The 26707-nt window shown below is 35.3% G+C and overlaps 5 protein-coding genes and 1 long non-coding RNA gene across 6 annotated transcripts; 4 read left to right on the forward strand and 2 right to left on the reverse strand.

The window, feature by feature from the left end:
• Window positions 1-16: 16 nt before the first annotated feature.
• On the forward strand, window positions 17-2420 carry LOC121124191 (uncharacterized). The gene is made up of 3 exons (XM_040719324.2): window positions 17-256; window positions 309-1080; window positions 1137-2420. The coding sequence occupies exons 2-3, from the start codon at window positions 322-324 to the stop codon at window positions 1617-1619; spliced, it is 1242 nt and encodes a 413-aa protein (XP_040575258.1). The 5' UTR covers window positions 17-256; window positions 309-321; the 3' UTR covers window positions 1620-2420.
• Window positions 2421-2786: 366 nt separating this feature from the next.
• On the forward strand, window positions 2787-6697 carry LOC121124194 (uncharacterized). Its single transcript, XM_040719328.2, has 2 exons — window positions 2787-4949; window positions 5012-6697. The coding sequence occupies exons 1-2, from the start codon at window positions 2986-2988 to the stop codon at window positions 6483-6485; spliced, it is 3438 nt and encodes a 1145-aa protein (XP_040575262.1). The 5' UTR covers window positions 2787-2985; the 3' UTR covers window positions 6486-6697.
• A 46-nt stretch (window positions 6698-6743) lies between these two features.
• Window positions 6744-8279, forward strand: LOC121124195 (uncharacterized). The gene is made up of 2 exons (XR_011781843.1): window positions 6744-7059; window positions 7120-8279. It is a non-coding gene; the product is annotated as an uncharacterized lncRNA (long non-coding RNA).
• CrebB (Cyclic-AMP response element binding protein B) lies at window positions 8216-9971 on the reverse strand. Its single transcript, XM_040719330.2, has 2 exons — window positions 9938-9971; window positions 8216-9877 (listed from the first exon to the last, which is right to left on the reverse strand). Exon 2 carries the CDS (start codon window positions 9494-9496, stop codon window positions 8717-8719), a length of 780 nt encoding a protein of 259 aa, XP_040575264.1. The 5' UTR covers window positions 9497-9877; window positions 9938-9971; the 3' UTR covers window positions 8216-8716.
• A 9824-nt stretch (window positions 9972-19795) lies between these two features.
• On the forward strand, window positions 19796-22841 carry Haspin (haspin). The gene is made up of 7 exons (XM_040719241.2): window positions 19796-21124; window positions 21192-21233; window positions 21297-21341; window positions 21401-21580; window positions 21631-22075; window positions 22134-22401; window positions 22464-22841. Exons 1-7 carry the CDS (start codon window positions 20405-20407, stop codon window positions 22693-22695), a joined length of 1932 nt encoding a protein of 643 aa, XP_040575175.1. The 5' UTR covers window positions 19796-20404; the 3' UTR covers window positions 22696-22841.
• Window positions 22842-24764: 1923 nt separating this feature from the next.
• LOC121124879 (chromosome-associated kinesin KIF4B) lies at window positions 24765-25928 on the reverse strand. The gene is made up of 3 exons (XM_040720079.1): window positions 25531-25928; window positions 24985-25458; window positions 24765-24954 (listed from the first exon to the last, which is right to left on the reverse strand). The coding sequence occupies exons 1-3, from the start codon at window positions 25926-25928 to the stop codon at window positions 24765-24767; spliced, it is 1062 nt and encodes a 353-aa protein (XP_040576013.1).
• Between the last annotated feature and the right edge of the window lie 779 nt (window positions 25929-26707).

A 26707-nucleotide genomic window follows, 5' to 3' on the forward strand; every position in this document is an offset into this window, starting at 1 on the left:
TCACAATATTTTCAAGAAAGAAAAGTGTGAGAGAGGATAGTGTGTAGAGAAGAGCCTCTCAGAGTTTGTCGTACGTACGTAGGGAGCTAGGAAAGATAGAAAACTATTGTGCAAATTTCCTTTCTCCCCGTACCCCCCTTCTTCAGTATTTTACTTTTCTGTTTCATTCTAAGAAAGTTTCATTGAGTCAATTAGATACAAACTCATTTATTCTCCATGCTGTGATTTTATTAATGCATGAACTACATCTCCAAAGGTAATTTATATTATAATCACAATTCATTGATTTACAATCATTCCATACCTAGGGCTTCTAAATAAATGAAGTTTTTGATAGTCTACTTTGTCTTACTGACTTGTACAATATGTTTGGGAGATCCAGAGACAGTCGATGGACTCATTGAAAAGAAAAGGTTCTCATCGGATCTGAACAAACAAATACAGCAAAAAGAAAATGGAGGGAGGAATCTTAATATACCAACAGTTCCGATCCCTTTCTTACAGCTGGGCTATATTGGAGGTAAACGGCCTATACAACCTAGATATGAAAGAATATGGAAGACTCAATCACTTAGGCATACCACTCCCTTGAATATTATCAATCCCACCACTTCTTCGACATCTGCTCCTAAAGTATTGATGAAATCTGATGCTCTTACCGCATTTGAGGATGTTAATGAGATTAGTACTACAGAAAACATCAAATCTGGAAAAAATGTTGTATCTGAGGAGACTAATGTCAACGGAGTAACTCCTAAGTTTGCAGCTCTGTCCAAGAAAAGTGATGTTACATTTGAAGAGGATAAAAAAAAAGGAATAATGGGTCTGATTATTGGATTTGCATTCGTAGCTGTCTTTGTTGCAATAGCATTAGGTCTTGTAGCACTACAAAGTTCTTCTATTATTTTTAGACTTCCCTCTCTCCATAATTCTCATGACGGAGCCAATGATGAAACCCGTAGGAAAATAAATCATTTTGATGATGAGGATCTAACACCTCCTGAACTCCGCGGACTTGGCTCTCAGCCCTCATTTGTGCAACCTGATGTTAAGAATAAGGAGATTGGAAGTAATGACACGGTAATTAAATAATTAAATGTATATTTTACTTGGTTTCTTCATAGTATTAATTCCAGAGTCCGCCTTTCTTTTATGGTAAACTAATGCTTAATGACTCTCCTACGGATGGAGGCGAAACTCAAAATGGAGGCTCAAATAACAAATCTAATATATTATCTAATACCGTGAATTCAGTGGCATCTATGTTCCTAGCTGCTCAAGAAGCAATATCCACTCCAAGTCCATCTCCTCCTGCAAAAAATGATTTATCATCAAATGATCTCATGGTTATTGATCCAATGTTTGGAGGATCTGAAGGAGAGGATGATCACGAGAGTCAGGAGAGTGAAGAAGAAAGTGATGATACTGTCTATGAGTGCCGTGGTTTGGCACCCACTGGAGATATGGAAGTTAGGAATCCTTTTTATCTACACGGTCAGGATGCTTTTTCTAATAAGGATCCAAGTCCTCAAAATGAAGTTGGAGCTCATCATCCACTTCAACCCAAGCCCATATCTCAATGTAGCATATTACACCATGGAATTAAGAGTTTTCAGTAGCTCCTAATGGAATCATAGCTCTATATCATAGGCCCTGGCTAATTTATTAGTAATTATATGTGTCAGTGTTTTTTGTGTAATTCGTGAATAGTTCCCTTCATTTTTTATCTAGTTTTGCGGATTTGTCTATTTTTTTTTTAAAACAACATCGAGCAATCAAATTTTGATTAGGTAAATAAATGGTAAACTTTGACAAACAGATCAGCACTCGCAAAGAGGTTATTTATTACATTACTTGCTATGAAAAAAAATATATTTCCTAGCAAGTAATAATAAAAATAATATAAATGTTCCTTATTCATTCGAATGTTTCAGAGTCATTATATTTAGTTTGTTGGATTAAATGTTATTTTTTAAACAGATAATTAATTAAAGTAATAAGGTATGGTTATTTTTATATGTTTGACCCCCCCTCCCTATTTCGTCCCTCAAGGAAAGAAACATAGATTACAATCATTGAACCAAGTTCGAAGATCATAAACGCACAAAATATAATTATGTTTATATATTCACAAAATAACTTTCCTTCAATAATCTCTCTTTAGTGTGGTCAACTCAGCTTCTTGCTAAGTAATGTCATCAACCCCTAGCTGCAGTAGTAATATACTTTGTCTTTCTGGGTCTAGATAAGAAAATAATACTATTCTTTGCTGAATTTGTGTATAATATAATAATATGTATTATGTAAAATAAACTGTAATCTAATCATCAACCTATAGGTGGATACGTGTAATGTAAATGTGTAACTGTACTGTATTCCTTCCTCCTTATTAAGACAATAAACTATATGATTTTTATTTATATGTGGAGCTTCCATTTGAATATTTTGGAAGATATTTCTTTACAAATTATTTTATGAATTATTCTAATTCATTTTGAATCAATTCAGAGATTTGCCCAGGAGTCCAACCGCATCATTCATACGAGTAGGAAATTAATACTGTATACTGTTGTGGGAAAATGGCTCAAGAAGCTTATTTTTTTTCTTTTTTTTTTCCAAGACCGACCTGTGGATTTAGTTATTTATTATTATAACTGCGCATATGTTTCATTTAATATAAATATTTGAGGGTAATTATGATATATTTATAGAAGGGATTCTGTTTATTTGTGTGTGCATCTACCTGTCCCCATCTTGAATTTCTCCCTCCCTTCGTGTTTGATAGAGTAGCAGCAGTGGTAGTAGGGTGCTCTCTCCTTTTTCCTTTAAAATACAGCTAGGAGCTGGCTAGAGAGAGAGAGAGAGATTCTGTTGAGGGAAAAGAGAGAGAGAGAGAATAATTTGAAGAAGGCGAAGATTGAATAGACTTAAAGCTAAAAGAAGGATAGATGAAATGGAGGATCCTACAGAGAAATCGGAAATGAAATGAAAGTGAGTCGATCTGAATCGATGGGGAGCCGCTCCAACAGTGGTGTGGGAGGGGGGCGCGCTGCTTCCATCGTACTGTTGGATGAGCGTCGACTGGATCTGATGATTCAGCCTCGTCTTTTAGCTGGAGAACTCTTGGATTTGGTTTCTTCTCACTGCGGCCTCAAGGAGAAGGAGTACTTTGGTTTGGCTCTCGTAGATGAAAAAGGACTCTACACATGGCTCACATTGGATCGTAAAGTCCTGGAGCATGATCTCCCTCGTAAGCCTCCCCATTTGACACTCCACTTTCTCGTCAAGTTCTTTATCGAATCCATTTCTCATCTTTGTGAGACGAAGACGGTGGAGCTGTTTTATTTGCAGGCTCGAAGCCTCGTGTTCCGTGGGACTCTGGAGGTGGAGTCTGACATCGTGTTCCAACTCGCGGCGCTAGGTTTGCAGGCCATGCACTTGGACTATGTGGACGAGCCTTCTTGCCGGTGCCTCCTGAAGAAGAGTCCTCTGGTGCCTTTGCACATCCTGAAGGAGCATTCCTCTCTCTCCCATTCTGAAGAGTGTGTCATTCATCACTATAAAAAAACCAAAGGACAGACGCGTGGACAAGCGCTCGTCAATTACATGACGATTGTGGAATCCATGCCAACGTATGGCGTACACTACTTTGAAGTGTTTGACAAGAGACAAAAGCCCTGGTGGCTTGGCCTGAGCTGCAAGGGTATCGCACAATATTCCTATCAAGACAGAAAAGTCCCTGTTCGCGTCTTTCAGTGGAAAAGACTCGAAAATCTATATTTTCGGGACAAAAAATTTAGTATTGAAGTGCATGATCTCAAAAGAGTCATTCAAACCCCAAGTAGTACAGATTTATATGATGATTCACTCAAACTTGAGGAATCCTCTTTGGGTGACACTGAGCTCCTAGATGCTATTCATGATTCTACAACCCGTGTGTCAACGTCTCGAAGGTCCTTTCATCCAGGAAGTATTCGTGTCTACGTTTGGTTCGGAAAAACGCAGGGACTTACAAAGTGTATTTGGCAAAGTGCTATTTCCCAACATCAGTTTTATTTAGATCGTAAACGTGCCAAATTGAGACATCATGCTCCACCAAGAACTTTAAATGAAATAGCAAGGGAGTTGACGCGTAGTTCTGCGTCTTTATCATCTGCCAGCTCGATATCCAATCTTTCTAGACAATCTTCTACATCTACTCATTCCCTTGTAGGAGCCATGGGTGGAAAACGTGATGATGATGGCAATGAAGAGAATGTTAGTGAGGAAACGCGTCGAGCTCGTATTGAAATGTTATCAGCTCTCCGAGCTAGACGTGAAGCTTTAGATTCAAAACTAAAAGAAAAAACCAAACTATTAAAAGAACTTTGCCTTAAGGAGGGAGAACTGACGGGAGACTTACCACCTGAAACTCCTTGTAGTCCTGGAGAAAGTCTTCCTACCATTAGGCGTCGTGTTGGAACAGAATTTGAGCTCAATTTTGAGAGACTCTTGCTCAATAACACTTGTGGCTCTTCACCTCAAGAAGATATGCTCGCAAATTTAGAGCTTGAGCGTGAGATTCAAATGCAAATTACTAATGCAGCACTCAAAATATCTAATGATATGAGTGTGTCAAAATCCGTCCGGAAACAAAGAAAAATATCCTATCAACAAAGTCAGAGGAAACTAAAAGAAATTGAAACAAAACTGAGCGATCTACGCTTAAAACAATCCTCAAAGAATAAAAAGTCTTTTGAAGAAGAGTCTGAACTGCGGCGGCGTTTATCTGTCCCTGATCTTGAAAGGTGTCCTTCCAATTCCAGCCTGGAAGAAGATGTTGATGAAATCGACAATCAGGGTCGACTCCCTCTCTCACCTCGTTCCTGTCCTACTTCTCCTCGAAAGAATACTTCTATTGGTAGATCATCAGAGTCTATGACTATAGAATCTTCCTCGAATTCCCAAAGGTATGTTAAGGTTATTTTATATGTTATGACATATTATATTATTTTCTCTCATTCTTTATTAGATTTATTAGAACGGGTGGATACGTTCCTAATTCGGTTTACTTACGTTCCTCGTATCGAGTAAAAAGATATCCAACCCTAACTTCCTCTATTGGTAGCACTGACTCTCCCTTAACTCAACGTCCTCATTACAATCATGTTCAAAATCATCATCAGCATCCTCATCACCACCACCACCACATGCCTGTTCCGACTCCGGAAATGGTTCTTGGATCAAGTAGTACCCGCTCTGCTACACTGCCATCCCCTTATCGAAATAAATTCGAATTAAATTCTCAGTGCGATTCTCCAGTTGGCTTGTATAACTGCCCTCAGCAACGAACTAGCCAGGCATTTAGCTCTTTGGATGATATTGATGCACTCCAGCAATTACAGCAAAATTCTTCAAGTCCTGGAGCTCGAAGACTAGAGGCAGCTGCCGGTAATTATCCCAGTCTAGAACGATCTGCAAGAAAAAAATTCAATCGTAACGAGGCAGTCTTTGTTCCTCAACGTCCATCTCATCCGCCCCCTCCGCTCCCTCCTCCGCCTTCGAAAGAAATTCATCGCTCTATGGAAGACGTTTCTACTCTAGAAGCAGCTGGTGTACATGGTAGATCAAAGATGAGGTATGAGGAAATACGAAGTAACGATGAATATCCTCGATGGAATTCGTCCCCTCGTGATGGTGGAGGTCCTTATCCATTGCCTGTAACTGTGAATAGAACAACGCTACTCCCTGGACAAACATATCCAGAGCCTCAACCTGTTAGTGGACTCATTAATATAGGACTTCTCAACAGTAGTAACAGTCACAATAACAACAACAGTATTCAAGACGTACTACTAAAAGATGAGAATATCTCGGAAGAGGATCCTCCTCCCCCACCTTTGTATCCTAAGCAATATTACGCCCGCCGACGATCTGGAATGATTGATAGGAACAATGAGTCTCCTGCAGTTAATCGAAAAGTGAAACCTCTTCACCTCTCATCCCCTTCAGCAACGACTGGTGGTTCTCCTGTAAATACATCCTTTGAAACTGTGATATCAGGAGATAATAATCATCGTGGAAAATATGTTCCTTATAAAGAAACAACTAAGCCATTTGAAATGTCGGATTTTTATAAATATAGTACTAAATTTAGAAATGTGAGTGCTTCCAGTCTTAAATCAGGAGAGTCTGGAGGAGATTCCTCTGACAGATCATCAACAACATCTGCAGGAAGTAATCAACCACCTCCTGAACTTCCTGCTAGAGCAATCATTCCTCCTTCAGTACCTTCTACTCCCATTGTTCAAACTGCTACTGTCACACCTACAAAGCCCAAACTATCAGCTCAAAATAGTGATTCCTCTCTCGGGGATGCCTTTTCATCCGAGATGCTAGCATGGTACAACAATCAGAAGCCTAATTCTGCAAGCGGAACAAATTCTTCTTCTACTTCCTCCTCAAGTAACAATAATAATAATAACAAATCCGCTACCCTAGTATGATTAATTATTTATCCCCTTTCCCCAAAACCCGTCCCAATATTATTATTATTATTATCATAATTTATCAAGTACAAATCCAAAATATATATCCACATTTCTTATTTCTGTATTAATATTATTATTAAATAGATATTATTTTTATATATATCTAAGTATTGTTATATAAAATTATATATATACTTAATAAATATGAGATATGATGAAAAATGCAATCCCTATTATATTAATACCTCTTTTATTATTAACATCCCCTTATAGTCCTACATTCTGGTCCTTCCTTGGCTTCTTAAATAACAAAGAGTTATGGACAATGTGGAAATCATTGACTTCAATCTACCTCTTGGAGCAAGCAAAAGCATTGTCATAAATAAAATACCTTGGAACAAATCCTCAGAGGAATTAAAGTTCTTTTTGGAAAGATGCTACCAAAGTTTTGGACTTATTCACTCAATCATACTTAAAAAAAGACCGGCAGACAATGTTTCAAAGCATAAAAGCAAGCTAAGTCAGAAACTCAAACAAGTGTCGAGTAATAATCAGAGTCCGGATAAAGTCCTCACTGACATGAGCAATTGTAAACGCAGAGCTTATTTTGTCGCTTTTATAAATTTTTATTCTTCAAATTCTACTGCAGAAGCGAGAATCAAAACCCATGGATGCCGGATCATCAGAAATTCAAAACCATTTCGTGTGATTGTCAAAATAAGTAGAGGTTTTACTGAGCCTCGAGGATTGAACTACAGAGAGAGTGTTGAGCTAGCAAATTATTATTTTGGTTTCAATGGTTGGAGTTATAAAATCATTTACCACCGTGCTGAAAGTATGTTTCCTCATATTTTAAGAAATGATATTAGGACAGAGTCCAGAACAACTCATGAAGGAAATAAATTGCTATGGGTCTCAGTTGTTCGAGTTGTTGTGGAGGACTTGATCGTTGAGGGTGTAGCCAGAGAAATTATTGATCTGGATGTAGATATTTCACGAAAAGGAGCCGAATTCCGAAGAGCTCAAACCCAAGCATCTAGAGAGGCCCTTGTGAATGCTTTGGGAAAGCTACTCATTGTCATTATAAGTCATTCAGGGTGTAAGAAAATCAAGGCTGTTATTGACACCAATGTAAAGGATCCTTTTTTCTATGATCCTCTTTGGGAGACATCTAATTTGGAACTTACAAAGTTCAGTTGCAGCGAGTCAACTGACTGATGTCCTTTAATCAAACTCCCTGACGTTTGCAATTACTGTCCTCTGCATAGATAGCATGATTTGAACATTATCCTTTTAAACTCAAGTGGAACACTCCACTTGATTTTTGTGCAGCTAAAACGCAATATAAAGTCATATATATATATATATTCATTTATCAGAGCTACGCCACACTACAATTACCTTTTATTACATCATACTGTCAAAAAAGAAAAATCCTGGCGTCACATTAGATAATAAGCAAATTAGAAAAATAATTTTATTCTCATATAAAGCAACCTGGGCGGCATTAAACAAGGATCCCCTCTCTTATGATGTAAGACGACAACATGTCCCTGAAGTGCAACACATTTCTGTAGATAAGCTCGTTCTCTCTTTAACTTGACTCTTATAAAATTTACAAATGGAACTTAGCAACTAAACATACTCATATTACGTAATAGGATACACTATTACTCCATAGTTAATAAAATACAAAAGTGAATTCTCATTTATAAATGACCAAACAAAAGAAAAAAAATGACGTATTTTTGTTGGGAAAAAATATATATATTCTTTTTTTTTTTTAAATAAATTATTCTTAAAAAAGTCCTCTTATGATTAAAAATATTTTTTTTATACGAAAAAATTTGAGATACATTCAGCTATATAAAGAGATATATAATATATTTACTTTCATATTAAATATGTAAAATCACTGATTCCATAGATTCTGCGTTTTGTAAGTTAATCAGAAACATGGTGGGGGGAAATAACACTTCATTGATATAAATAAGTTCGAAAAAGGAGAGACACACAGGCATGGGGAAAATTGCTTTCAATAAGTTTGAAAGAAGGAAAAAAAAAAAAAAAATTATATATGAAGAATCAACACAAATATTATTTCCTTTATGAAAGAAAAGAATAATTCCTCATCACTAACCCAAGACACCCAAACCAAAAGTATTGCCAATTCCTGAATTCTAATGCCCACTTCCTCGTAAAAGCATACTAATAATGTTGACAAGAGACCTAACGCATCTCATTTCTCAATTTTTTTGTCCAGTATAGAGTTCTTTGAGGGATTTCAACTCCTCTATTAGAGCTTTATTTTGGTTTTCAAGTACGGCCACCCGGTTTTCTAAGCATCGTATGTATTCCTTCTTCTTGTTGCGACACTCTCTGGCCGCCTCTCTGTTTTTGAGTAGTCTTATTTCTCTTTTCCTGGAGGCATCTTCCGCAGCAGAGTTATGAGAGCTGGCGTTGGGAGAGACGGTCATCACTTGGGACGAGGAAGAGTTGTTGGAGGAGGAGTTGTTGGAAAGGGTTCCGGGGATGAAGACGGTTTGTCCGTTGGAGTTGGCGGTGGCTGCGTATTGGACCACAGACGAGGAGGACTCGTTCAGTGCGGCAGGACTCACGATTTGATATTGTTGTCCGTTGATGGTGATGGTTTGAACGGGCGCTTCAGACGTCGTCACTTCGATCGTCTCTGTCTGCTGCTCCCCACCCTTCATCACCACGTCCTCCTCCACCTCCTTCAGGTCCTTGAGTATCTTGCAGTAGGAAGGCTGTCGACTCAGCACGCCCCTTCCCCCGCCAGTCTCCCCCGTCTTGTCAATCACGACATACTGCACTTCCTTGGGCCCGGGAGACTCTTCCACCACCTCCTCTTCCTCGATCACTGTGTGCTCCACCACGTCCGGCTCCTCTTGCTTCGTCACCACAGGAGAGGCACTCGAGGACGACATGATCTTCCTTCTCTTCTTACGATTCAAATGGCTGCTCAGGTCGCTTGATGTCTTCACCTTACTTTTGTTGTTATTCATGGATGAGATGAAAAGAACCCGGCTTCATCTCTTCATAAACCCCTGATCGATGACGTCAATTCTAATCCCTTGATGAGATCACACAATATCTAACCAAGCTTCACTAATGGCGGACTCAACAAATATAGAAGCCTTCCGGAAATGACGAACAAACGGAAACGAAAGGAGGTTCCGTTGAATACTACACTTCTTCCCTCCAATTACATATCTTTCATACACGCAGTGACGCCATCCACTACTACACGCCTAACAAAATAATCTTCTCCTAACTCCCGCCTCTTCCTCCTCTCCTACGCGCGCGCGCAAGCTTCAACTCTTTCTCTACACTTTTTCCCTCCCTTTCTCCCTCTCTTCTTCTGTTCAGCCTCTTTCTTGCAGCACCTAACAAATAAGAAGTAAAATTACTTTGCTATTCATATATAATTAGCTCCTTTGCCTTACTTCAAACCTCCTTCCAAGCAGGAAAAATTGACGCACTCTACTTTTGTGTGGCTCTACTAACTGACATTACTCTTAATCTGAAGTTAAAAGCATCAAAGGATAGGCATTTCTAAGGGATTATGTACAAATGGAAAGAGAGGCTAGTTGCTACACATACAGAAAGACTAAAAGGGGACAAATGTTTGTTTAAACATATGGGAAATCATATTCATCAGTCTTTGATGAGGTTATCCCATTAGTCCTGTCAATGTCACTTTTAGATTAAGTATCAATCTTACAAAGTGATTGTTAGAATAGAATAGTCGACATATTTTGCATAAGGCATAATACGACATCAATTATGACTCATTCTTTAGGAATTTGATATCATTTTTTGCTCTCTTCTTAAATTGGACGTCATACATTCTAAATATATATTTCGTAATTTATTTGGTGAACATATCACTGATTAATATTTAAATATTCCTTTAATTGCTCAGATGGAGATTTTGACGCAATATCATGATTTTGACATATATTATATATTAATATCTCAGAAAATAGATGACTATGGCAATGGAAAGGATAAAATATTCTTCTATAATTATCCTACTTTTCTCATCTTTAATCGATCCAAAAAATAAAAATAATTGTACAAACCTAGCTATTTTTAGAGATCTTTTTAGTGTTCCTACGAACCTACGGACATAGAGTAGGTATTTAATCAAAAATTTCAAATTCTATTCCTTTTCTCCCCTTCAAAACTGTTTTATCTAATAGATAATGGTAAAAAAATACATTTTCATACCAAAATCATGTCTGTAACTTCAATATTAATGAAGTTATAACAAATTTATCATCGAAATTTCACCCTTTTCTTTCCGTACTGTTTATAGTATAAGTCTTATAACCTACACCAAAATCTGTGATCCAATAAAATATGATATTTGAATAAAGCAACACAACTTTCTTATGCATTAACAGAATTGAGTGAAATTTTCATGAAGTACAGTATGGTGGAAATGATGATATTTTAAAATACCTGCAATTGAATTGTATAATATGAAATTCGAGTATATGAATATCTTCCTTGCTCTCCAGAAAATTAATGATAGTCATTGAAAAAAAAGTAGACGTTAAGACAAATGAAGGTATATTAGCTAGGCATGATATTCACTCCTCGGATCTATTGAATGACTGGAGATTCAAGTTTCCTCTTGAGAGGAGTTAAGGTCTTTATACAGGTGTGCGCGTCTAAAACTGAACACTCCTTTAAATTTTACGTCATGCACATATTCGTGATTTTATTGAGTTGAAACCGGTTAATACTTCGAGGCAAGGGTCTTGACTAGTTATAAACGAAACTCAAGGAAAATCTAAATAGCAACAGGTAAACAACAGCCCATAATATGGAGAGACGTCGAGTTGCAATTTGGAACTTTCCGCGCGGGGAAAAACTCCCACTGAAATTGCCAAGGTTCTAAACTGCAGACGCACCACCGTTTACAGAGTTGTAGCCAAAGGGACTCCTGAGGCGGCCACAAGATCTAAGTCAATGCCTCGAAGGTCGGACAAAATGGTTGCTGCCGTGAAAAAGTCTGTCGAGGACAAGAGAGGCACCGTCAGCGGCCTCTCCAGGGAGTTCAACGTCAGCAGAAGGACCATGGACCGGCTAGTTAAGAAAGATATTGGCCTTAAGGTCTACAAGAGAACCCCTCGTCAATCATTCAAGCCTGTAGACAAGGAAAAACGCCTCGCAAGGTCAAAGATTCTTCTCAACAAGCTTAAGAAAAATGCCTCACTCCCCTGATTGTTCGCCGCTTGACTTTTTGGCGTTTAAAGGGGATACTGTCGGGAGTCCAATACAAGTCCAAGAACCAACTGAAGTATGCCTTCAAGAATTCGTGAACCTACCTCTACTAGAGCTTCATCGCCAAGTCATGCAGCAAGTTCCGGTCCAGGCTGGAGTAGGTAGTGGAGAACATGGGCGGCCATATTGAATAGACATGTGTTTAAGACTCTCATCCTTCATGTTAAATAAATTAATTCGTCGACTCCTTTAAAAATTACAGAATTATTTAACTAGTTTTAAAAATTTCAGAGAGTTCAGTTTTAGACGCGCACACATGTATTATGCCATTGAAAATGGCATTGCCTAATTTTGAAGGTGAGACGGGTATATTGTGTGATCTACATAGGAGACGATTGAGTCTCCCTGAAAACTGGAAGAGTAGAATCTACTCATCGTTGAGAGGAATTAATGACGGGGGAAAAATCACAGTCCAATTACAGACCTCCGCTAATTGTATTTTAATCTCAAGGACATGTAGGGACTGTTGTAAGATATTCAATTACACAGTCCATGCGTTTGTAGATTGCCCGTCTTTAACCATTCTGAAGAAATTTATAAAACTAAATGTAAAAGGTTTGATGGGTGGAGATGAAAAGTTTCTGGAGGGGATTGTAATGTTTGGACTTTCACGGAGAAAAAAAGGAGATTCATCCGAAACTGACGTCATATGAACCGATTGTTGAGGAAGAAGTGAGGATATAATTTTGGATATATCTGCGATATATTTGGCCTTATCGCTGGAAATTCCTAACATAGGAACGGATACATGGACCACAGCATCAGACGTCATCAAGTTTATTCCATCTGTGGGATCCAACAAGGGAAGAGTTTTTAACAGAATAATCAAGAATTTTTGGAAAACCTTATCATAGTATTGTAATTTGATGTATTACATCTAATTTGGAGATTTTATTTCATTTGATGAATTTGTTCTGCATGTTTAATTATAGTACATGTGGTTCAACTCCGGGGTACTAAATTTAAACCATAATGTTTTTTTATGTATTTTTACGTAATTGCCCTGGAGTTTATTATTATTATCTTTTTTGTTAGTATATATATATTAATATGAAGGAACCGAATTTAAAAAAAAAAGATTGAAGGTGCTAATATCGTGTTAAAATTGATATACGTCCCATAAACAGATTTTTTTTTTCAACTAAAAAAATACTAGATAAATCAATGTTTTTAATTCCATTATAACTTCTATTTAATCCGTTATACTTTATTTGTAATTTTGAAGACTATCTTGAGATGAGTTTGTTACAGCAAATGGTGCGTTTAAATTAATCTACAGATTGAAAAAAAAAAGTTAGCCAGGATGAATTATTAAAAATTTATCTACATTAAATATAAATGGCGTCAAATTGATTTACCCAACATCCAGCATTTCTATGGAGATCCCCAAAACTCTTCTAGACTTCCGCGCACACCTTCTGCAAGATTTTTTTATCTCCATAAATCAGCATTTTGTAACATACCTACATTAAGTTAAAGAGAGTAATTCTCTCGAGCGCGTTGTCAATTAAGCTACGTTGTTCCATAGGAATTTTCAGTACATATTATTTTGGTTTAATTCAAATATCAGTGTTTAAAATAGGCATGAAGTAGTATTAAATGCAAGTACTTTTTATTCATAAAGCATTTGATGGAGTTTTATGAAGGTTTATTGGAAATTTGTCCATTTTATGTTGTAAAAATATCAACATTGATCCCCCACAATGGCGTTTCCTTCAATTATTATACAATTTACGATGTCATTGAAATTGTTATATAAGTAAACATTGTTCTAATAGTATTGCAATTACTCCATCTGACTTGCATTGTTTTTTAAGTCTATATAGTATGTTTCTTTCTCTATGAGCGACCGTGAATCGAACCCTACGTACATTGAATTTAAAAGAACATTTTCACCCAGGCGTGTTGTCTAATGAACAACATTTCTCAATTTAAGATATTTGTTACAGTTGTTCTAATCGCTTTTCCCTGGAGCATGACATCTGTATAAACGTTTTTATCGTATAGTTTGATCATTTATGGACCATGGTGGAAAGTCCATAGTCTATAGGTAGATTTATGGTGGAGCAACGGAGAAAGTAGAATTATGCTCATTGCTCTACGGAACCTTTCCTATTTACTGTATCGTTTTTTGTGGATTTTGTAGAGTATGATTTCCTTGTTCTACTTTGACTCTTTGCCCGATTCTTCACCAAAAATCGACCTAAAGACTCAACGACAAGCGATACAGGAACTTGTGAAGGGTTCATAAGGCATAGTTTTACTTTTCCCCTCGCTCAATCAAAAATTAACCTATTATGTAATCTGTTTTTAAAATCTTTTTGAAGGACATTTAAATGTTGAACACACGTTATCATCCTGAATGTTTGTCGATGACAAATTGGGAAAATCACGCCTTCCCAATTTTTGCTTTCTCAAATTAATTTTTCCTAGAATAGCACACAAAGTTGCACATCACAATAAAATAGGCCTTTAAATATTTTTATTCAACGTTATTAATATTTATGCATAAATGCAGAATAATCGTTTATTATTATCATTATAATAAACGCAAAATTGGCATTGATTTCCAGTGTTGAGTAGTAAGACATTAGTTTTATAATATCTTACTATTAGTTACTAGAAAATTAACTAATAGTACAGATATATTATTCTTTAATTGAGTAATATGTAATGAGTTTATCGAATCTGTCATTATTTAAGTAATTAATACAATGTTTTAGTCCGATTAGATGACGAGTAACAAAAAACTCAATACTGTCACAAGCGTTGTGTCCGTCCTTATTTAGGAATGAAGACTGCAATCCCGTCCAGTTTAGTTCTCCATATCATTCTTGAAAACTTATAAAGTCCATTCCTGGATGATGTCATCAAACTTTATTTTTCTAATAAAAAACAAAAACATCCTGCCACAATTGTCAAAAAAAGTCCAACGCCCCAAAAACCTCATGAGTCATGGGGCTCCCCTAATGACTCATGAGGTTTAGGCATCGGGACGTGAGACTCGTGGATTTTCATCCAATGTCACGCTTTCACACCACACATGGTATTCCTCACGCCTTTGTATTCTTTCATCAATCGTGAAAGTATAAATATATTTTTTTAAATCAGATGAGAGCCACCCGATTCCCTAAAAGTACCTTAAAATAACTAATACCAACTGATTTCATGTTTTGTTCTGTGTTTCTTTCTTTTTTTTTAAAGAAAAGTTGAGAGAAAGACGAAAGATAACCATATGTGGAAATCCAAATTCATTAATCATAATATTATTAGGTACGAACGTAGATAGTGGGGGTGCGAATACATCCCTTGGATTTTAACTGGAAAGTATGGTGGCTATATATTATTTGCTATTTAAATAGAATCATACCTCCAAGTTTCAGATTCAATACATTTAGATGTATTAAATATTATGTATAAGCAAATGTCAACGAGGGATTCAAAATCAAAAGTAAAAAGATGAACGTATCCTTTAGATCAGCGTTTATCAAACTTTTTCCTATGAGGGCACCTTTCAAAAGTGTATAAAATATAGGTATAAATATAATGTCCAATCTATTTAGACGAGACAGTAATGGAGAGAGCATAGTATGAACTTAAAATAATAATAAGTTTAAGTTTGCTTGGAACTATCCCTTGGTTCCACCATGATAATTTTTAAGTATCTCGGGTTACAAAATTTCAAACCACATGTTTCTCCCACAAAGAGAGAGGGCATGCTGCATCCCCAGTACTGATGAAGCCAAATTTGAGGTAATTGTCGTTGTATGTACTTTTAACTTACTAGTATCTACTCTAGCGACCTTTGGTGCAAACTCAGAGCTGTTGGACGAAGGTGGATGATCCATGAAGTGGGATGAGGTAAGGTTAATAGATAATACTAGGTTATACGGACCAAAACGCTTTTCCGACTGATGTTTGACTTCCACCACGCTTTTTAATAGTGACTTATGAGAGTATATAACCTATCTGCAGGATTATATAAATGTCACAGTAGATTGAAATCCAGTAGAATCGTTGATTCTCCTAGTAGAGATCATGATCGTAATCTGTCCTTGGAAAGATTTCGATCATGATTTCTACTAGGAGAATCAATCATTCTTCTAGTAGAGGTTACAATCCTATTATCTCCTAGGAAAAATTACAATTTTACTGAGGGAGATAGTAGCATTCAATATTTCAAGAGGTTGTGTATTTTCGAAGTCATGCTCTATCAGGGTGCCCTCCAGGGTACAGCAAGGCAACTATATATAAAGGCAAGGTGAGGCAACAAGGCTCTTCTAAGGCAGTCTAATTGGCGTTAGCTGACTCAGCTTACGTAGTGACGTCACAGTTGAGGCAATTTAGATAATTTCATTGAAGTGTACTAATTTGGACCTCTTAAGCAAAAATGGCATCATCTCGAGGTGTAAAGCGTGTCTGTGCCATGCCCTACTGTCCCAATCCACAGGATGCCCAGTATTGTGCAGTTCCTCAGAAAAATTTGATGCTCCAGCGTCTTTGGATCTCAGTCTGCAGGAGAAAAGGCCCAATTAATATTAAGAATGCTAAGATTTGTGATAGGCATTTACATCTAATGATTTTGAGCGGAATCTCCAGACTTAGCTGAGCCCTCAGAGGAAACAATACTAATACATCCCCGGTGGAAGCCCGCAGAAGCTAAAAATAATTTTAATTGGGAAAAAATATGAACTTGTCTAAAGTAATCCAGCTGTTGAAGAAGAGTTAAATGATGAGAATGATGTCGAAATATTTACTATATCAATAATGAGTCACTTCTTTTCGTCAAATATACAAGAAAATGAGCATGATGAAGATGCAACTGAATCATAGGAAACTTTAGAATGTTCTGGATTTCTTGAAGCCGAAAAAGTAATTACAGCAGATACAGAAAAATCATCTCAAGTTTCCAATGATTGTTCATATCAGGGTCTGGCATATATTGCAGCATTTTTGGCAAAAAAAATTAAAGACCTTTATCCAAATTTGGGGGAAAAGACATGTGACTTCGGATTTTATGAAAAAACGTCTAGCCCTTGGATTGAATTGGTCTATAAGGGAAGCCTTACGATCCCATCGCATGAGTTTTTGAAATTTTGTCATTGCCTGGATAAACATTTCAATACTTTTCATTGTAACCATGAAGACGCAATTGACAAAAACCCGAACGTATTTGAAAGGCTGCATAATCATCTAACTGAATTATATCTTCACTGGCTTAAAGAAGTCATCATATCCTTTGTGAAAACAAGAACAAAAATTAGAGTAAATAACTTTCATACAAAGCTCAAACTAAAGAATGCAAGTGTTAATCTGAGAATACTTAAACAGATAGGTAAATTTACAAGTTAATATTTATAATTCATGTATGTATGTAAAAAAAAATATGTATGCTATAATTTTAACTTAATGCTATTCTTTTATTCACGACTCGTATATTATATGATAAAATGACAAATTAGATAATACATAAAGCATATTAATATAAGCTTACATACAGATAGTTCATTATTATTAATATGCAAATTAATGTTAGTCTTTTTAAATAATTAGTTCTGAAATTGATTTTGTTATTCTATAAAGTATCAAGCAAGGATATTGTCGGCACTCGAGATGAGTGATGGATGGGAGACGGATACGAATTATTTATGGTATTTATTGATTAGAAATGACGATATGATAAATCTTTAATAGTGAGTATAAATGGAATCCCAATCCGTTGATATTATTTATACCTTGGAAAATAAAAGTAAATCCGGTCATTGATCCTCCTCTTTTTTATCATCTATTTCTACTCGTTCCTACTCCTTATCATTCATGGACAATCGTCAATCATCAATTTCCTCATCCTCTTTTCTCTTCCCTTCCTCTTTTCACAATTGAAATCTACGTAAACAATAACTATAAGCAAATTGCTCGGGCCCCTAACTCGCTTCTCACGGATCACTTATTCTCCACTGCTTCAAGCTCAACTCTGGATTGAATCCTACAAGTAACAACAATCATCAACATTCATAGGATCATGCTGAGTCTCGTAATAGAAGTGTCTGTGGAAAAAAAAAATCACTCAATAGTTAGAATAGACTTGAAGGAACAGCTACCTGAATGTACGAAATACGAATAATCTGTTAAGAATTTAGTTCTTTTAGAGTATCAGTTCTTTTGTTAAAACAGTTTAGTTGGTGCGTTGGTGACTTTTTAATTGTGTGTGTGTGCAAATTAGAGTGCACTCAAAGTAGCAAGCTAATGAACTACCGTGCAATACACAAATATATGCTTCTTCACTTGAATATATTGATAATAACTAATTAAAAAAGTCTAAGTGGATAGAAATATTTGATTGAATATTCCATGTATGGGAAACTTACGGTATAAACGAACGAATCATTCATGCAAATAAGTCGGTTCAGTACGTTCACTAAAAAAAGAGTCGTTCAAAGGAAAGAATTGATCGCAAACGACACAGCACTAGTCGAACGACTAAAAGAGATGCACAAGTACACACGCTCAAAGAGGCAAATATGATGTAAATAATTAACTATTACAGCAGGAATACGCTATCTTAAAGATGAAAAATGAAAAAGATTTTATTTATAATTAGCTTATTTCTCCTAAAATTCTAAACCTCAACTACTTACTATAAGTATATAATAATTAATAATAATAGATAAATTAGAGTGTATGACTTTACGTCATATTTTCAAAAACACAACCTCTTCAAATATGAAATGCTACTATCTCCCTCAGTAAAATTGTAATTTGTCCTAGGAGAGAATAAGATTATAATCTCTACTAGGAGAATAAACGATTCTACTGGATTTCAATCTCTACTGTGGCATATATAAATTGAACTAACATAGCCTATAAGATTTTAAGTTTTTTAGGGAATGTGAGTTACTTTGGCCCTTGACAATTGGTTTTTAATACTAGCAAGACTTCCACGTCCAACCCGAGGGATTGAAACTATTTCTTGATACTAGGTTTTTTTTTTTGGATGTGATTGGGGTTTTTAACTATCCCACACTACCATCCGGGACCCCGGACAATCCGAGGGCTTTGAAATAGTTTGTGGTGTTAAATGGATGTAATAGTCCTGGTTTTTTTAATAATCCACTAATATCCCCGTGGGTAGAGTATTCAACCATATTTAAGGAGGCCCTAAGTTATTTATTCCCCCCTCCTCCTTCTCACAAGATATATAGAGACACCTATATAAAGTATATATATTGTCTATATGTATACATTATTGACACCTTATTACACTAATGAATTAACAATACTAGAGAAAATTGTAAATTAGTTGTAAAATCTTATGAACAAGATTATCCTACAGACGTTCATTTCAATGGAGGAAGGATATATTTTTCCTGATTATTATATTAATTGATATGTAGTTTTTATTTGATAAATACAAAAAATTATTACGAAGAGTACCTATAATAATTAATTTTATTAATAACTTTTTTCATAGTTATTTATAAATATACTATGTTTATTTTGTAACCAAATTATTTTTTAATACTAAATACCTACTTTGTGACGTCAATTACCTTTTTTGCACATGTAGGTTGAAAGTAAAGCATTAATGTTTTAGTCGAAAGGAACGTTTCTGTACTACATTCTCTTTATATACATTGCCTCCTCCTATATTGCACTAATATTACTTACACTTGAACATACTCCCTTGGGAAATGGAACAAACAAATATGATTAGATATTTGTCATAAATAATACTAAGCAAATTTATAATGTGTCATGAAGTCTGAACAAATTATTAAAAGTAATCCTTCGACATAGAAGGCATTATTAATCACTGGAATTAAATCCTCTTGATGCTCTAGCTTATTCGATCAGAACCATGATGCTTACTACGAGTTTAATCTAGGAACTAAATGTAAACAAAGTTTCTTTACGGTATCTAAAAGAAAGGTTGCGCGGTAGATGAACATCCAGTTGTTGAGATATCCATGGCGCCATGATATAGTCACTTTGATTTTGCTACTTTGTTTAAAGTAAAGCAATAAGTTTAATGCTTTAGTTTAAAGCTTTATTCACCTCTATGTATTTCTTTCTCTATGGACTAGGATACCATGTTATTTCAATTCTTTCTTTCCCCTTTTGACAGTTGAAGTTGAGAGTGGATGAAAAAGCGAGTCGTGTATATAAACAAAGTTTTTTTTGCAACGTGTGACGTCATTTTGTTAGGATCTGTGATCAACAAATTCAAAAAGTTTCAAACATTTTGAATCAGATAAAGTTAAATAATTCAGTACTTATCCAGAAAGTATATGTGATTGGGGTATCAAGTACAATTTATGTCAATCGCGCGAAGGAACCTATTTGCATCCCTGGATATCATTATTTTTATTTTTTTGTAAACATGAGTGAAGATGGAGCTGAAAGTCTATTTGATGAGGTTTATAATACAAGGCCTACAACCCGAATGCTTCGTACAAAGAAACTCAAATTAAACTCTGACAGCTTTGAAGAGACATACAAATCCTCGTATCTGAGTCGAACATCGAAAAAGAAGTCTATACAATGGAAAAAATGGGATCTTAGCCCCACTCGATACTCCCTTCGAACTTATTCAAAGAAATCCAACACATCCAATAATAATGGAGAGTTTGATAGTCTCTTTGATAAAGTCCTGGAGAGGCCAGTTATGTCTGATAGTGAAGAGGAGAATGAAAATACACCTCCAGTCTTCAGTCCAGATGATGGACCTCTCTTTGCTTCTCCTATTGCATCCACATCTCCTCATTTCCACAATAAATCAAGCAAAAAAGCTCTTGTGTCTCCAAACCTCATGGATTTCATTCCGCAGTCTCGTAGTCGACGAAAAAAGCGTACACAAAGGGGGAAAAAATCATTCATCTCCACCTACCACACCGTCTATGGAGCGTAAAATACCCTCCATCACGTCTACTCCAAATACATTCAGCAAAGGACCCATTGTACTTCTCCAACCTTTGTCAGATTCCATCCTTGAAAAGTGTTATTCTCAACCCGTTCGTTGCCAATGTTCATCCTTTGATGAAGATAATATTCTGGAATGTGATTATTGTCCTGTGCGTATTCATGCATCTTGTCATGGCATTGATCAAGATGTGTTCACGGAAATTGTTGAAGTTGGCCTCTTGTGGAATTGTCCTGATTGTGAGGAAAAGAAAAATGAGAGTTTAGATCACGACGTTGTATCATCATCTCCCGTTGCACCTCCGAAATTATCCTTTTCGAAGGATGGAAATCCAATGATTCCAGCCAAAGGCGGTAAAAAATGGCGGAGGACTATAGCGTCAAATCTTTTGAAACGACCATCTCATCCAACAAGCCCTGTAATTATCCTTTTTATTCATGTTAAACGAATTGGTTCTTTTAATAAAATCATTTGTTCATTAATAGCTGTCCACTCCAATGACAATATCTAAAGATGAAAGCATTAAGGTAGTAAATATCACAATTCTGGTTCTTGTATATTTTATCTCTCAAAATAATTATTTATCATAGCAATTATCTTCTACTACAGACATGTCTCATGAAGAGGATGAAATTGTGAGTATATTATTTTTATACAGAATATTTGAATTAATTAACTTTTTCTTTCTTTCTAGATGCACAAGCTCAATGAATTATCATTGACAGATCAAAATGATGCATCACTTGATGAGTGTATACCAGAAAAACTTGAATCATTATCACCATTGGCTAATATTCTTTCATGCTGTGAACAGCTGGAAGTGCTTCCGTTTGAAAGTATATACTCCACAGAAATGTTTGAAAAATCTAAAAAGGTACTTTAATTGCTATTTTATGCAAGCTTTGTCATTAATTTGCATTTCAGGTAGGAGAAGGAACCTTTGGGGAAGTGTATTTATTAAATGCTTTAGAATCAGATTCTGAATATCCACCTGTTCTGAAGCTAATTCCTGTTGATGGTTCACAGCTTGTAAATAATGAACCTCAGACGACAATGTTGGAAGTTCTAACAGAGATAAAAGTATCTTTGTATTTATCAAATTTAGGTCGTTTGGAAAAAACACCGAATTTTGTCTCGATCAATAAGTGTCATATTGTGTCTGGGCATTACCCAAAAGTGTTATTGAGACTCTGGGATGATTATGACACGCTTAAAGAGAGTTTGAATGTTCGTCCTGATTATTTCGAATGTGATCAGAAGTATATTGCATTTGAATTTAGTAATGGAGGGGTGGATTTGGAGACCACAACGCTCTATAATGCAAATCAAGGGATATCCGTTTTTAATCAGGTGGCTCATGCCCTAGCCGGTATAATTTGGTTCAACCTCTCGTTATATCTACCATAATTATTTATTTTGATTAATAGTTGCCGAGGAACAATTAGGGTTCGAACATCGGGATCTTCACTGGGGAAATATCCTCATTCAAGGAACATCTCAAGACATTCTTACTTACAGTCTTGATCCAAATAATACCTATTGTGTTCAATCCTCTGGGATCAAGGCAACTATTATTGATTTTTCACTTAGTCGATTAACGTGTCAAGTAAAGCAGGACGAACCTATATTCAAAGATATTTCGAAAGATGAGGCTCTTTTTAGCGCGGTTGGAGATTATCAATTTGAAATATACAGGTTCGAAATATTATACATACCTAATAAGACTTTTTTTCATTGTAAACTTCAATTTCATGTAGGTTAATGAGAGAATCAAATCAAAATGATTGGAAGTCTTTCACGCCTTATACTAATATTTTATGGCTTCATTACTTATTGGATAAACTCACATCATCTGTTCCCTACAAAGCCGTCAAGAGTAGGATTCATCGATCTTCGATGTCAACGCTTCGTGCATACAAAAAAAAGATTCTAAGCTATAAGTCAGCAAAGCACTTAGTCTTGTCTGATGGTGTTCCCTTTGATGACTAAAAATATTTTGAGTTTATTATAGAACTCGTTAAACCTACTGTATCGAAGTTAAATGGTTTTTATTATTTATTGTTGGTATATATCCCAAATTGCTAATTTTGTTCGTAAAATGATATGCGATAATTAAACAAAGTTGTTGTTGTTTTTTCAAAGTTTATTCATAATTAGTGAGATAGGAATAAATACGACGCGAATTGGTTATTTAGATTTGAATAAACTTAAGGCGCTGGATATAAATAGGATTGAAACAAATGCAAAATATTACATAGATATTTTAAGTGCAATCATTATCCAAATATTAGTCAATTCATTGATGATAAATATTCTTTTATGGAACATGATAATAATTAGATTAAGATTGACGATGCATATGAGGCCAATATTATAATAAAAATGCATAGGGTTACCTGATATTATTACTGGTAGGTAGTACAATCTAGATGAACAATTTTGTTAGAAACAGACCGGAATTAGTTTAAATGAACTCAAATGAGATGCAATTCACAATTATAATTGGGATAAGAGATATATTATATTTTAAGGCAGAAAAAATGGCGGAGGACTATAGCGTCAAATCTTTTGAAACGACCTTCTCATCAGACAAGCCCTGTAATTATCCTTTTTATTCATGTAACACGAATTGTTTCTTTCAATAAAATCAATTGTACATTAATAGCTGTCCACTCCAATGACAATATTTTAAAGATGGAAGCATTAATGTAGTAATTATCATAATTCTGGTTCTTGTATATTAGAATATATAGTATAAAATGGCTAAGGGCTATAGCGTCAAATATTCTGAATCAACCATCTCATTCGTTAAGGTCTGTAATTAACTTTTTTTATTATTGTAAAACGAATTGGTTCTTTTAGTAAGATAATCGTGTTCTTTATCATTTGTTCTTTGACAGGATCCACGACATATTTTATCACCCATCTTGGCAAACGATGAACCTTAATTTCTTGCAATATCGATAGAAGAGGAACCTCAAGGTAGTGAGTTGTTTCAAGAAGTTCTCTTTCGTTTGAACAGCTTCTTTATAGCTAACCAGGATTTCAATTTCATTCTCAACTAAAGAACAGACTATTCCACTCAAACTAGCCAATCCATTTGAAACAAAAAACAATATATAAACTTTTAAAGTAACATGCACAATTTTTAGGATTGAACTAATTACAAAGTTTGATAAGATAACTTTTACACTTATCCACAATAGTCTTTAATCTTTCATCAACGGCGGCTGATTCTTCTACTTTATGCTTACAAACGTTTATTTGCTTGCTATTGAGTTTTTTTTTTCTCAGAAAGCTTGACTCAAGTAACCTCTTGCTCTTTCTTCAGTTTCCAAGATATAACCTTTCGTAACTCTTTTTTCATTTTATTGACTAGCTTGACCTTTTGTTGTTTCATTTGAAGTATTTCAGAGGTAGGTGAGGCTATTCTTGAGTTATTTTGTCAATGATCTTAGCTAATTTTTTCTTCAAATTTAGTGTCATGGCTTCGAGTTCTTGTATCTGTCGTTTTCTTTGTTTGGATACCATACTCAAATTACCCTTAAATACTCTTACTCTCATTCAGAAGCTTCTCTTTTTCAGTACTCATTGTCTTCATATAAGCTTCCATGTTTCGAATAGACTCTTCATACTTGAGCTTCATTCGATTGAACATTTCATAATTAAAATTAATGGTTGAGGCCAATTGTTCTTTTTGTTTAGTGTTCATACTTATAGATTGGATAATGGTGGCAATGTTGTTTTGTCTTAATGCTATCGAAGCAGGAGTTTCGTTTGTGCCGTCGATTTCATTTTGATCTACGTCATTTGAATCTTCGTTGTCCCCTTGGATCATTGAGTTAGTCTCATTAGGTATAAACTCCGTCGTAGTTTCCCTGGAATCTTCATTCATACTAAGTAAATGCTTGATTTTTGAATGACTTGAATTTTCATCTTTTGATATGGGATCCTTGAACAGTTCTGTTAATTCTATTTTTAATTTCTCATTCAAGACTTCCGATTTTAGATTTTTCCTCATGAAGAAGAACTAATTCTTCTTTAACAGTCATAAGTGCTTAAGAAAGTTCCTTATTCTCAGTTTTGAGCTCATTGATCGAGTCTTGCAGATCTGCATATTCATATTCCTTGTCTAGTAAATCCGTACTTTCATTAACTCTACCATCTAAATGAGTCTTAAGATTCACAATTTCGTTTTTCAACTCATCAATTTCCTTCCCTTCACGGTTATTTGTAATTTGTTTAGCTCTATCAGAATATCTTAGGGTAGAAATCTACCCATCCAAATTCAAGTCTGAATTTGAAGAATAATCAGTCATTAATGTATGAGAATTTTCCCCAATAGAGTTTTGAAGAAGTCTAGTGTGCTTGTAACCTGAAGGATATGTTCCCTCTCCAAGAGCTATGATAACGTTTCCAAAAGCAAGGATACCTTTATTGATATCAATACCTTCCTTGAGTATTTCGACAGTGGTCTTTGTTTTCTTATGTCGCTCAGGCATCGCAAGTTCAACAAGGTGGAACTTGAATACGAGAAAATCCTTATTCATGTTAGTTACCTCTATGTGGAAAGTAAAAATAGTAAGAGATCTCGAAGAAACGTTGTTCATCGCCGTTGCAGCTGTGACTATCTTTTTTGATCCATTCTCAAATTGAATGACAGCGTCCTCAGGAACTTTCAAGAGATTCGAAATATAAAGTTCATTTTTGTGATCTTCTTGAATATCTAGGGAACACTTTTCTTTTCTCTTACTTTAGCAGGAGAGGAGATCATATATCTTATCTTCATATAGTTCAATAAATGATACATTGGTGACGAAGGACACGTCTGCACATGCTTCTTGAGAAATATGTTCAAAAATGTCTTTGATGGCTATGGAAATTATTCTAAGGAGTTCTGGAGAAATGAATTGGGAATTTGTTTTTCTGGTGGAGTGCGTTTTTCCTGATCCGGTTTCTTCATAGGCCGGAACAATGATATTACAACCCTTGAAGAGTTGAGGAATAAGTTCTTTTACTAATTTGTTGTAGACTTCCTCCTCTTCCATATGATTTCCAAAAGCAAAATCATAGGTGAATGTATTTTTTGTGGATTTAATATAGATTTGGTTCTCTTCAAGGACTTCAATTGCATCTTCAAAACTCTTAGTTAATTTGTTTTCATTGAGCGGAAAGAAACAAGCAGCTACTTGAACAGGGATTGTACCACACAAATACGTCATTGCAATTAGAGTGATCTTGACTTTACTACATAATCTAATGTACTGAGTCCTGACCTGAGAGTGAGAGTAAACCAAAGACTAGTCAATAAGTACACGAGAGAATAAAAGCCAACTTAATCCCTTGAGTTATTGCGCTGTCACCGAGGAAGAGCGAATTTGAGATTTTCAATTAACCAGAAAATATTTTTAATCGACATTGAGGAATATTGACATAATAACATACTTTTTATGGTAATTAACATAAATACAAATATTGTTAAAAATAATAAATACACATTTAGAAATAATAACTTTGGAAATGTTCTTTATATGAAGCTTTTACTAAATTCTATTGCGATTTTAGGACGAAAATATTGTAACTAAAACCTAGTGTATGAATGGTTATGCATTGTATAACTGAAAGATATTTTTATAAATTAAATATATTACTCATTAATAAATAATGCCTCAAATATGTATTTTAGGCATTATTAGACCTAATTTAGGGCGTATTCTATTAGCAAAAAATCAAACCTCCATAGCCCAGAAATCTTGTCTGATCAGAATTAAACATTGCCTAACTAACGCAACTCAAAGTTCTGAACAACTTTTATTTTTGTCTTAAAAAATCTGTCTCATTTTTGGAATAAATGTGTTTTTGTCATTGCTTTCTAAGCCGGACGTACAACACGCACACATAAATTATTTTAATGTAGGATACCGGATACGATTTTAGGAAATAATGTCAAGGAAAAAATGGCAAGGTAAAAAAAAGGAAAAGCGTCTAAATGGAAAAAATG

This window comes from Lepeophtheirus salmonis, chromosome 9, assembly GCF_016086655.4.
Source record: "Lepeophtheirus salmonis chromosome 9, UVic_Lsal_1.4, whole genome shotgun sequence".
Taxonomy (NCBI): domain Eukaryota; kingdom Metazoa; phylum Arthropoda; class Copepoda; order Siphonostomatoida; family Caligidae; genus Lepeophtheirus; species Lepeophtheirus salmonis.

What these genes read in the sequence shown, in the direction of transcription:
- LOC121124191 (XM_040719324.2), top strand. Translation starts at nt 322, where the DNA reads ATGAAGTTTTTGATAGTCTACTTTGTCTTACTGACTTGTACAATATGT. An exon ending in AGATTGGAAGTAATGACACG is followed by an intron (nt 1,081 to 1,136) that starts GTAATTAAATAA and finishes TATTAATTCCAG; the next exon opens with AGTCCGCCTTTCTTTTATGG.
- LOC121124194 (XM_040719328.2), top strand. Translation starts at nt 2,986, where the DNA reads ATGAAAGTGAGTCGATCTGAATCGATGGGGAGCCGCTCCAACAGTGGT. An exon ending in TCTTCCTCGAATTCCCAAAG is followed by an intron (nt 4,950 to 5,011) that starts GTATGTTAAGGT and finishes ATTCTTTATTAG; the next exon opens with ATTTATTAGAACGGGTGGAT.
- CrebB (XM_040719330.2), bottom strand. Translation starts at nt 9,496, where the DNA reads ATGAATAACAACAAAAGTAAGGTGAAGACATCAAGCGACCTGAGCAGC.
- Haspin (XM_040719241.2), top strand. Translation starts at nt 20,405, where the DNA reads ATGGAGAGTTTGATAGTCTCTTTGATAAAGTCCTGGAGAGGCCAGTTA. An exon ending in CTCATGAAGAGGATGAAATT is followed by an intron (nt 21,342 to 21,400) that starts GTGAGTATATTA and finishes CTTTCTTTCTAG; the next exon opens with ATGCACAAGCTCAATGAATT. An exon ending in TGTTTGAAAAATCTAAAAAG is followed by an intron (nt 21,581 to 21,630) that starts GTACTTTAATTG and finishes TTTGCATTTCAG; the next exon opens with GTAGGAGAAGGAACCTTTGG.
- LOC121124879 (XM_040720079.1), bottom strand. Translation starts at nt 25,928, where the DNA reads ATGACGTATTTGTGTGGTACAATCCCTGTTCAAGTAGCTGCTTGTTTC. An exon ending in CAAGAAGCATGTGCAGACGT is followed by an intron (nt 25,459 to 25,530) that starts GTCCTTCGTCAC and finishes CTCCTGCTAAAG; the next exon opens with TAAGAGAAAAGAAAAGTGTT. An exon ending in TCAGACTTGAATTTGGATGG is followed by an intron (nt 24,955 to 24,984) that starts GTAGATTTCTAC and finishes ATATTCTGATAG; the next exon opens with AGCTAAACAAATTACAAATA.